We start from the raw sequence: 12,203 nt of genomic DNA, 5'->3' as shown, positions 1-12,203 counted from the left end.
TCCTCTGGTTTGTTATGTGGTTGAGACTAGAGAGGATCTTCTTCCACGTTGGGATTGTTGAAAACAAAACCCTGGGTCTATATGCATTGTAATGATCTCAGAGGAATATCTGTGTCCTTTTCGTGTATTTAAGCCACAGACTAAAATGGTCTGTGCATGTATATGTGCCTATGAGCAAGCACAGGTAGCACAAATCAGCTGGCTGGGTGGCTAAAGTTGGAAACATGCACCATGCACAGATTTGTGATGTTACTTTATGGAATATGAACACAGTATTAAACCCTTATTAGAGCTGCAGTGAAATAACAACCACCACCCTTCTATCCTTTTGTAAAATGTGCCAAAAAGAAATGTTCAGAAGAGCATTTTTATAAAGGGATCAGAATGGCAGAAAGTTGGAATGGTCAATGGGATCATTTTTATAAGGGCACTGGCTGGTAGTCCGTTCTTTCCACTAGAGGGCAATGTAACATTAATGTAGAAGTATTATCAGGTTTTTCCGTGTACTGCTTGTAGTAGTAGATGTTGTTCCTATTCTGTAGGCATAAAATGTTAGCAAAATCAAGAATTCTTCACAATGGATATGAATGTGGTTTTATATGTTTTCGTTTAGATTATGCTTTTATTATTGTTTTGTGTCTTTAAAATTTGGAAATTACGTTGATCAAGTAGGGAGGTAATTACACTCAATGCGTTTTGCAGTTGATCTGAGTGCATGCACACTATTTGCAGATGACAACTGTCTATGAGGTCTTAGCATGCAAGCCGGGTTACCAACTCCAGCTTGATAAATTCCTGGAGATGTGAGGTTAGTGCCCGGCAAGAGGGCTGAACAGACAAGTCTTCACTATTGCTTTTGCGATGACAGCCCAAGTTACCCTGTGCTTGTTTCACTCGAATGCAAACGCGCTCCTGAGCAAACTGCACAGAGCGCAGCTGAACTGTGAAATAACCCACTCGAGGTCGACCGCCTTTGCCGGTTTCTGGAGGACGCGTGTAAAGCAGCGTACCCAGCACACGCGCGCTCAGTTCCCCAATGGGTCCACGCCCGGGGAGCGGTGACGTCAGAGAGGGGCGGAGATAATTGCGTCAGGGCAGGAGGCAGGGCTGGAACCTCCAGCCTGTTTCTGGGCAGAAATCGGCATTCTTCCGCTCGAATGTTTGGAACAGACGCATGCGCAATTCTTTCGGTCGAGCGCCTATCTGGCGCTTTCTTCGGATAGATAAGGAAAAGGGGGGGAGGGGGGAGCCGCGGCGGGTGCAGCCTGTGCGGAGGTGGCAAAGAAGGCGAGGGCTGCACAGCTGCTTGGGTCTTCCTCCGAGCAGTTGTGGGCTGTGGGAAAGTGCAACATTAAATGGCTTACTGTGAGGTAGCCACTTGGTGTGGCCAACACACTGGACGAGCGTCGTGACAGCTTTCAAGACTGGTGGTTTTTCCAGCACGGGCTTCTCAAAGCTGCTTGGAATGACGCCCTTTGTCTTTCAGTGCACGAAGGTGAAGTCTTACCAGGCATAGAGGTGTCGCAAGATATTTTAATGGTCATTGTTTGCAGCAAATAAAAGAACCACCTAACTCTTTGCAATTTGTTTTGAATACACTGTGTCGTGGCCCACAACTATTTGGCAGGGGCAGGCAAAAGAAAAACCCAAAAGCGGCTTCTGACTTCCCAGCCCTGGGTCGAAAGGGTCTTTTCAGTCTTTAAATTAACTGGCAAGCAAGAGGGTAGGCGCGACCCTGTCAAAATAATGCAGTTTCAATCCACTTTGCAGCTGGATTTTACTGTGTGGAATAGCAAAATCCACTTGCAAACAATGTTGAAAGTGCATTATTCTGCATGTGCAGAAGGAGCCTAAGTGTCAAGGCCGACAAAAATCAAAAGAGCTCGGGAGCAGAGAACAGCCCTTATTTTGGACTTCTTATCTCAAGAAAACCATTTGGCATCATAATGGGCGTAAATACCCTTTAACAACCTTGGGTGGATCGACCTTTGTCTCCTTCCCATCATTATGAGCATAGAAACGGGGTGTTTCAAAAGCAAAATTCACTGCAGAGTCCCTCCCTCTATCTATTTAAAATCCTCGCTCACCCTTTCCATGCGTATAACAATAGCGTGATTCCACACTGCACATTTGTAACTATTGCAACTCCTTATAAATACGCTGTGTGGAATTAAGATCCGAAGCGACTCACGCAATAGCACCGCAGTAAGTGACCGTTGCAAAAATATATTTCCGTAAGTAAAACCACAGTTCAGCGGCTTAGAAAACAAACATACGAAACCAGCCGCGAGCCACAAAGGAGGGCGCGCTTAACTTGCATAACTTTGCGCTGCAAGGCGGCGGTCCCTTACGGCGCACTTTCTCGGCAGAAAACAGCACGGAGCAAAAACAAGACAAACTTCCGTACATATAAATATGCTGTGCGGAATGAGCTTTAAAGAGCCTCAGTGGTGCCTCATGCAGCGCAGCGTGAAATATTTACGCGCCCGTCATAAAGTACGTCGGGGCACTTCAATATCTCTCTCCCCGCCACACACAACATTTCTTTCCCTCCCTATTCCCCCCGCTTTAAAGTATAGATGGTACAGCCGGCGCCAACGCGCTTGCGCACGAGGTCAGGGGCGGAGCCGGTATGCGTGTGTGACTCAGGCGCGGCGTCGGCAGCCATTTTGAGGGGGGTTTTCGCTCGGGCCGCTGCTGCTGCGCTTCGTTCCGCGTCGTCCGGCCTGAGAGACTCGTCGTCGTCGGTTCTGCTTCCGCCTGAGGGGACGGGAGGGGGGCCGCGGTCGCTCTCTCGCCTCCTGCCCTTCCTTCCTTCCTTCGCGAGCGGCGCCTGTATCGTAGGGACCGCCCGGCTCGGCCTCGGCGCTGCTGCCTCTTCTCTTCCTCCTCCTCCTCCCTCCGCCGCCGCCGCCATTTGGCCACCTCCGGGGCGCCGAGCGTAGGCGATGGGGACCAGGCTGCTGGGGCTGAGCAGCGGCAGAGCGGGCGGCCCGGTCGTCGTGAGCAGCGCAGCGGGGATGGGGGAGCTGGGCGGCCTCTTGGTGGCCTTCTCTTGACATGGCCCCTGCCCGAGCCGCCACCAGCGCCGCCAACGCCGCCGCCACTGCTCCGCCCGCGCCCGCCGGCTGCGGGTAGCGAGCCAGTTGCCGCGCCCCACGTCCGTCTCCCGGCCGCCGCCTGAGCGGAAAGCGCGGGGAGGGGAGTCGCTGCTGCTTGCAGAAGGGAGGGCGAGGGCGGAAACAACTGCGCCCGAGCCAGACGACCGCGCGAGGGGAGAGGCGGATCCACCGGGGCTTGTTCGTGTCCGTTTGGTAATCCGACGGGCCTGCCCAGTTTTCCCCCCCAAAAAACCGAGCTAGTCAACTTTGCAAAAAGGAAAACTTTTGCAAACTTGTCAACCTTTTTTTTTTGCAAATTTGTCGACTCCTCCCCTAAAAAATAAATTTTATTTGGCGTTTCTTTCGGGTTTTTTTAATTTAATCGGGAAAATCCTCCCAACTTTTTCTTCACCATGAGCGCCAAATCGTGAATTCCGGACTGTCGACCGAGTGTCCCCCGCCGCCCCCCTCCCGCGCTGCGCCCAGGCCCGCCTCTTCCGAGGCTTGAGCAAGGAAGAGCCCCCTCCCCCCACAAGCCGGTCGCTTCAGCCATGGCCAGCCCCAGTTAAACCGCGCTCCTGGTGGGGCCGGACGGCGGAGGGAGGACAAGGATTTCCGCCCTTTCGGTGCACAGCTGGAGGGCAGGAAGGCAACTGGGGGATGTAGGTCTCCCTCCCTGCTAGGGGAGTGCTAGATCGAGAGGTCACCTCGGGCTCACAGCCTTTCTGCCAGAGACTGCCCCTTGGCTTCCCCCTCCCTTCTTAATGGCCATCATGATCCGTCTTCTCGCCAACAGACACAGCCTCAGGGCGACCTTGTGCCTGACTACCAGCAGGATGAAGTTAGAAATGACTCCGCTGTTTTCCAAACTCCCTGCTCCTCTGCGAACCAGCACCCTGTTGTCTGTGGTTGATGATTTTGTTGTTGGTAGGGAAACTTGTTACCTCCCAGGACATCCGCTCCTCTTCCGCACTCCCTCCTTTGCTTTCTACCAAGTGTGAGAATTCTTAAAAATAAAAGCCAGGCGGTATAGCAATAGAGCAAAACAAAAATCTTGAGAATAATCAGAGTCATGAATCTGGGCGGGGTAGAACGCTGTCTTTAATTTGTTTTTGTTTTGGGATTTTTGTTGGGGCAAAAAAAAACCACACCCATGCCCAAATGGATTGGGTCTGTACCCAGTATTGTTTTTTGTTATACACACAAATTGTGATAAGATTTTTTTCCCATTTTTGCCCACTTATTCCTGTGGTTTAAACTGTGTATAACAAATTTGTTTGGGTTTTTGAGAATACTGTGCAAGGTCTCCTTGTCCAACCATGGCTGGACTACTTAGTTTGTTTTATGACCCCCTCTAATAAGACAGTCTCATAAAACAGTTGCCTGAGGTGTATCTTTTGGGTTACACCCGTGTTTTATTGATTCAGTGGTATTAGCAGGAATAAAATGACTTGTTTCTGTTGTACTCGAGTCTTGTGAAAAAAAAAAGGGCCCATAGTTTAGTGACAGTTTCCAAAGGCTGTAGTACCATCTGTATTACAAAATGGGGGACCCAAACTCCCGGAAGAAACAAGCTCTGAACAGACTTCGTGCTCAGCTTAAAAAGAAAAAAGAATCTCTAGCTGACCAGTTTGATTTCAAGATGTACATTGCCTTTGTATTCAAAGACAAGGTAATCTCATTTCTTATTCTGCGTGATTTTTGTGTTGTGCCTTAACTGTCTTCATTAGCATTCTGCAGGGATCTGGGCCAAAACACACACACATAAAACCCAATTCTGAAAATTTAATTTTGTTGATGTTTTTAATAGTGACTTCTCAAATCTAGTTTAGTAGCAGTCTCCTTATAACACCGTTTAGTTGCCTCTTTGTTTAGATATTTATGAGTAAATGTATGTATAATGTGCTGCGTAATGTATTGTAGCTGAATACATATCCAGGCATATCCCAAATTGAATTTAAAGAAAAGTTCACTCCTTTTTCTGGTTGACTTAATGGCACTTAATAGAAGGATTTCCAATTGAAGTCAATAGAATTGAAAAGTTATTCCTCTGTGATTTAGCTTGATGTGTCTCTAAATTCAATTCTGGGAGTCCTTCGGTTCTCGTATGGAAAATGAGTTATGTTCAGACTTACAGTGTTCAAAATGTTAAGCATTGCAGCTGCAGATCATCTGGCAGTTTTGTGAAACTTGTCTGCTTACTTTACTTGCTTTTCTTTGGGTAGAGGAAAAAGTCAGCGCTTTTTGAAGTGTCTGAAGTGATACCAGTCATGACCAATAATTATGAAGAAAATATCCTGAAAGGTGTGCGGGATTCCAGCTATTCCTTGGAAAGTTCCATAGAGCTTCTTCAAAAGGATGTAGTACAGCTCCATGCACCTCGCTATCAGTCTATGCGCAGGGTAAAAAGAACTCCTTTTTATTCATTTGGTTTCCTGTTGGAATAGTTCGTTCTTTACTTTATATGGAAGAACTAGACTTTCACCGTATTGCAAAATGTTCTTAGAATTAATCTAATTTATCAAGGGTTTGCAGGGAAGCTTAGCAAAGATAACCCATTTTTGAAACCTTGGGTTGTGCTTCTAAAAAGGACAATTTAAAAAAAGAACTATCTTGTGACACTGATCTTTAATATATACCAGCTTGATAAAACATTAAGGGTGGTTATTGTAATTGTGGTATAAGTTAAAAAAAGACCTCTTAATATCTACGTATTTTTGTTCTGGTTTTCTGAAAGAAACCAATTCCAGTTAAGTTCTAGTTCATACTATGGGGTTGGTTATTTAGGCAAAAATACCTTAATGAACATGAACATTTGGTTTGAATGTTTCAGATGAAAGCAAACATCCATTCGGTAATGCTTTTTACTGACATAAAATGGCATAATAATGTAAACATGATAAAACAACACACTCTTTGAAACCCTGTTACTGAGCATCTGAAACATCAAGAAGATAAAATTTTATTTGAGAGGGAAATGTGTGGTGTGGGGTGTATATTTAAATCTGGGATGCATCACTGTGATGAAGTAAAATAATAGGGTATATTGCCTATAGTGTAAGTCTTAGTCATAAAAGTGTTGTGTTGTGGAACTTTATTCTGAAATTGAAAGAGTTGAATAGACAATATAAATAAGGGGTGCATCTTTAGGTCTGGCCCGGTGGATTTTTGGTGAGAGGAAGGCTGTATGCTGTTGTTCTTTTGTGAAGGTTGTATAAGCTGTTTGTAATATGGCTATTGCTGCTTTTTAGTAGTCAGTAAGTATGTATTCTCATATTGTTGAAAATGATCATATTACAGCAACTGAAATGTTTCCTTCCTTACAGGATGTGATTGGCTGTACACAGGAGATGGACTTCATACTTTGGCCTCGGAATGATATTGAGAAGATAGTCTGTCTTCTTTTTTCTCGGTGGAAGGGATCTGATGACGAGCCCTTTAGGCCTGTTCAGGTATGATGTATGTGTGGGACAATAAGCAATCCTGAATAAGCGACTAAACTAAGATCTTTTCTTCTATTGATCATAACTTAAGTTTTGAATTATTCTGATTCCCTTCCCCCTTTTTTCCATTTAATATAAATATAAGTCAAGATATTGTCATTGAACATACATGCAAAGACATTTCATATTAAGGTGATGATGGGGTGGAATTTATTAATGCTGCCCTTCAATGTAGGGCGTTTAATCCATGTGGCAAACTGGTTGTCTAAAGCTGTTTTGAATCAGTAATGTGCAGTAGTTTGAATATACACTAGAATCAGTTCCTTAATAAAAAAAAATGAGTGTTGATTGCTGGTTTGGATTCTGAGGTGCCCTTCCATATGTAAAATTTATTGTGGTCATAGAAGGACTGTTTTACACTCTATGGTAGAACATTGCATGACAGAACATTACTTGTGCCAGCTGGACAGCAGGTGCAAATAGCAGCATAAGAACCACCATTGTAGCAGTTCATTAGTTTGTCTTTAGCATACAAGAATATTCATGGCTATTTTTCTTCTCCTTATGGTTCTTTTGATCCTACCCATTCTGGTAGAATTGGAGGGGCAGGAAGATTCATTCACAGGAACATCCCATAAAGTTTGACGTTTCTTCAGCGGCTGTTATTTTGATCTGATATCTGTATTATAAGTGAATGTAGTTAATCTGGAAAATCCTTAAAGTTTGAGTTGATTTTTATATCTCCTTTTTTAAAAGTGATTTTCTTCGTACAGGCCAGGTTTGAATTTCATCATGGTGACTATGAAAAACAGTTTCTGCATGTACTGAGCCGAAAGGACAAGACTGGAATTGTTATCAACAATCCTAACCAGTCAGTGTTTCTCTTCATTGACAGACAGCACTTGCAGGTAAAAAGGCTTATTCCAGTGAATAACCAACACTCAGTTTAGCTGAAACTGACTCCATTGTCTTTTACGTTTGACTTAAGTTCCAACAGGTACAAAGCCATTTGCCGTGGCGTGTATCAGGCACAGATAATATAGGATATGGTGACAAGTAGTGTGAGCGTTTTTGCTTTATGTAACTGCAAGGAAAACATTTTGATCAGTTTTATCCCTGTTAGATATAGAATTGAAGAGTAGGGATTCATTCGCATGTGTGTATCACCAGCATTGTCATTTACAGAGATGCTCGCCTGGAACTTAAGAAGTCCTTATGTACACATTCAGAAAAAGCAGTAGATGCTGAGAAAGTTATGTATTCAGCCAGTTCTATAGAGTGTTAAATCTTGGCTGTGATTAATGTTGGCAGAGTCCTTTAGGCCATGCCAGCAGGGGCTGATGGGAATTGTAGTCCGTGAACATCTGAAGCGCCAGAGTTGGACACCTGTGATGTAAAGCAACGTGATTCTAAAACAGATTTTTTGTGTTTCTTTCCAGACTCCAAAAAACAAAGCTACAATCTTCAAGTTATGCAGCATCTGCCTGTACCTGCCACAGGAGCAGCTCACCCACTGGGCGGTTGGTACCATAGAGGACCACCTCCGTCCTTACATGCCAGAATAGGGTACTGGCCAGCAAAATGGGGAAGATTCACAGAATGCAGGAGTGCAGTTTTCACTTTTCTCGCCATTTGTTCTTTCGGAATAGAAGAAAACGGACACATGTTCAGAACACTCTCCATCGTGGAACTTGATCATCCTGGATTATTTTCTTTCTATCATTTGTATCTCAGAACTTTAAATTTTTTTTAGATGTTTTCTGCATGGACTTTGTGAAAGAGAATGCTCTGCATATTTCTGCATTGCGTGAGCATCCTACCAAAATGTGAAATGGACTGTTATACACTGAAAGGAATGTCTCTGAGAGCACAAAGTGATCATTTATGGTGGAGTTTCCCATTTGTGCTGGTCATGCCCCCCCAGTATCAGTATTCATAGGGTGAGAAGTGAACATAATGGTGCAAAAGCCTTGTAGCTTTGCTGTTAACATGATTGTCTCAGAGCTCTGTCAGATTCATTCTGATTAATAGTTCTATGGCTGTTGCAGTAGGAGGCTAAACATGGGAGAGAAATCTTATGTGGAAAAAAAGCATCTCATTTGGTGTAGGCGTTAACTGCCTCTTTTATTTTGCTTGGCCATGTTTGAGTTTACTGGCATTCTCATTTTGGATCTCTTTCCCCAGTTTGCTGTATAACTAAATGTCGAGTGTTCTGTTGAGTTGAATACATTTTTACAGACCTGGAGTCTGAAGTAGCCTAAAGCAGCTACATTTAAAATAGCAGCTGCAGAAACTGTGTTGGAAGAGGATTTTTCCCTGAAAGTTGACTTGTAAACTTGCTGGTGAACTGTATAGGAAATACTGGTTTCCAAAACATTTCTTATGGAAAACCCTCTTGAGGTTCTTTGGGTGGGGGAGGGGTGGAGTAAGATACTCTAAAGCAGTTGTGGATTTAATTGTAAAATATTGTTTGGAGTGTCAAAATTGGTTTTGGCAACATATTTTGTTAAAGATTGTGCAATGAACATAAAGAAGACTACTGTATAGTTTTGGCAAAGAATGCTTTGCTTAAGGATTGAGTAATTTACTGAAGTAAATCTGTATAAGCCTACTCCCTCTGGGTAAAATTAGTGCTTATCTGTTTAAAATCTGTATTTAGCTTTTGTTTGAAATTGGAAAAAAATTGGAAATAAACAAATTAGGTGAACAGTGACTGCAATGCTTATTTATAAAGATGATTTTATTTAGAATACTTTCACTTTAGAAAAGTGGTTTGCAATAATGTCAAAATAAAGAGATAACGTACATAATATAAACCACTGATTGAAACAAAAAAAACTGAGATCATGATTTTACTATGTCTTTCTTTTAACTGCACACTGCCAGTCATGCTAGTAACAATAAAATAAGTTTACATTTATGGATGTGGGCATGCATAGTGATGGTAGCTATTCAAAATACACTACCTGTCATAAAACACACATGGTATGTTATATCAGAGAATGTTATAGCAGGAAGATTTAAAATGAGGTTAATTAGCACCTGCAAATACAACTTCTAATTAGTGAAAATTGTACTTTATGAACAAAATATAAGTGTACTCTAATAACCTATATATAGTCAGTGCTGTGTTCATTTCATTCAAGCTTTTAGTTGAAAGTGATGCTTCAGATAAATATGCTCAAGAAATGGGAGTTAGGATGTAGTCAGTCCTCATTCCAATTACTGAAAGTTTTATTGTTAATGCCCACTTAACACCAGATTGTATGTTTTGAAATCAATTGAAGATCCCGCCTTTTTGATTCTGTGCATTCCCTATAATGTTTCTCCCCATTACTAAACCCTGTTCAGGATAAAGGTGAGAGTGCAGTCCTGCATTGTGCACAAGAAGTGACAGGAGGCTGCTTCCGCCAGAAAAAATGGTGCTGAATCTAAATAAGCATGAAAGGCATTTCTATGTGCAGCTTTCCATAAAAATACCTTTTGGCACTATTAAACTTATTAAGAGTGTTTATTGCCATAAACGAGTATTGGTGAAAACTTACCTCTTTTCACTTGGAAACAGTCCCCTCCATATAGAAAATGGCCAACGGAGCAATAGCAGGAGAAATGGTGATGAAAATGGCCAAAGCGGCAGAAGCAGGGGTTTCAAATCGATCCCCACAATTATTGCCTGAAGGCAGGAATGCTGTTCTGTTCCATTTCGGGGCTCAATCGACGCTGCTCTGGGCGATTTGGGGCTTCCCCAGCCACTCTGGAGGCTGGCAAAAATAGCCACTGGAGGCTGGCAAAAATAGCCACTGCTTGCAAGAAGAGAATAAACCTCAAGAGAATTCAGACACTTGCCAAAAAGTAAAATAATTACTTTATGCAAAAGGTGCTTTCACATACACAAGGTCAGTGAGACATTAAGGTAGACCTCAAACAAGGTAGGCGCTAGGACCACAGTGGAGCATTCTGTTCCAGGAAGAGGTGGCGGACTGATCTACCATCAAACTTTCATCTTTATCCTGAACAGGGTATACAAGCTGTTCTTTTTGCTACAACCCATGTCACTGAAATGAGTTGGGTATGAAGCAGTATTTCTGCAATTACAGTATAGCGAACGCTCCTTATTTACAAGGTAAGTAACAAACTAAAGACTGATCGTCTATGGGTGATCTCTCATTCTGCAGCAGCTTGGTCATGTCTATCAACCTGTAAACTGGCATGAGATTCTACCGTTTCTCAAGTGTAAAGATCCACTAAAATCATTGGTTTTCACCCTCACCCTTTCTTTCTTGCATACACGGAGCAAGAGTCTGCTTTGAGTTTCAAAACGGTGTAAGTATGCAGATACGTTTCGTATGAAAGGTGAAATTACCATCCTGCTTTTCTCAGTTCATTCTTGACTATATGCAGCTCTTGCAGATAATCTTCCCACTTCACTCAGCTTACTAAACTCTTTACTGAGATCTGAAATTGTGACACGCTACCCCAACAACACTGCAACAGTCAGATGTCTGTGTGGGATGCCATTCTGTTTTTTTTTTTTAAAGAGTTTGTGCTTCTATTGCTGACATACCCTGAAACCACTACTTTTCATGAGTTTCAGCCTATCTTGTGGAAAAGACTGAAATGGTCTAATTCTAGAACTATTCTAATTCTAGAACTATTCATGAAGCCTAGGCTTAAAGTCTATATTTCAGAGGCGATGCAGAGCACAATCTGACTGCAGTCACTTCAGCTGGCAAACTCTGTCTTCCACACTGGAGTACGAAATTTCCTTTGCCAGAACCTTTTGTGATTCGAAAAGTCCTGTGATGTAAACATTGACAAAGAAGAAGAAGAGTTTGGATTTATATCCCCCCTTTCTCTCCTGCAGGAGACTCAAAGGGGCTTACAATCTCCTTGCCCTTCCCCTAACAACAAACACCCTGTGAGGTGGGTGGTGCTGAGAGAGCTCTGAAAAGCTGTGACCAGCCCAAGGTCACCCAGCTGGTGTGTGTGGGAGGGTACAGGCTAATCTGAATTCTCCAGATAAGCCTCCACAACTCAAGCGGCAGAGCGGAGAATCAAACCCGGTTCCTCCAGATCAGAGTGCACCTGCTCTTAGCCACTATGCCACTAAGTCAAGCTTTCCCCAACACTATGCATCTAGATATTTGGCGATGTTTTTCATGCTTGAATTTCTGCTCATTATAGGTGTGTTAAAAAGAGCAAGATCCTATCCCCATCCCCCCAAAATGGCAACTTGAACCAAGGACCCTGGATTAAATTCTAGTGACCATTTGACTGTAAAATTACGATTACTCTTTCCATTAAGGGGAAGAGCATAGTATCCATAATTGAAGAAATTTCCCCAATGCATTCATCATCAGTATGTAATAAACTCTTATTTTATTGACTTCATTTATAGCTGGTGTTTCTCCCCAATGAGAACAGAACATGGCTTACATGGTTCTCCACTCTTCCATTTTATTCTGAGAGGGTATGACTGGGCAAGGACACACTGCACACATTTGTGATAGAGAAAGGATTTAAGCGTGAATCTCCCAGATCCTAGCCTGACCCCAGGTGTATCATAACAGTTATCCTTCTCTGAACCTCAAACAACAAGTCCTTTTCAAGTTCTATTTTCTCATTCTTTTGTTATTATTTATTGTGCCCCTCCCCATGC

The 12,203-nt window shown here is 43.0% G+C and overlaps 1 protein-coding gene across 1 annotated transcript; it reads left to right on the top strand.

Moving 5' to 3' along the window:
• The first annotated feature begins 3,351 nt into the window (after window positions 1-3,351).
• On the top strand, window positions 3,352-9,251 carry LG09H6orf62 (linkage group 09 C6orf62 homolog). The gene is made up of 5 exons (XM_048508361.1): window positions 3,352-4,773; window positions 5,327-5,503; window positions 6,428-6,553; window positions 7,318-7,452; window positions 7,984-9,251. The coding sequence occupies exons 1-5, from the start codon at window positions 4,645-4,647 to the stop codon at window positions 8,107-8,109; spliced, it is 693 nt and encodes a 230-aa protein (XP_048364318.1). The 5' UTR covers window positions 3,352-4,644; the 3' UTR covers window positions 8,110-9,251.
• Window positions 9,252-12,203: the final 2,952 nt, after the last annotated feature.

Source organism: Sphaerodactylus townsendi, linkage group LG09, assembly GCF_021028975.2.
Source record: "Sphaerodactylus townsendi isolate TG3544 linkage group LG09, MPM_Stown_v2.3, whole genome shotgun sequence".
NCBI lineage: Eukaryota > Metazoa > Chordata > Lepidosauria > Squamata > Sphaerodactylidae > Sphaerodactylus > Sphaerodactylus townsendi.
Note: the sequence above shows the minus strand (reverse complement) of the source record. Positions and strands in the feature narration are given on the sequence as shown.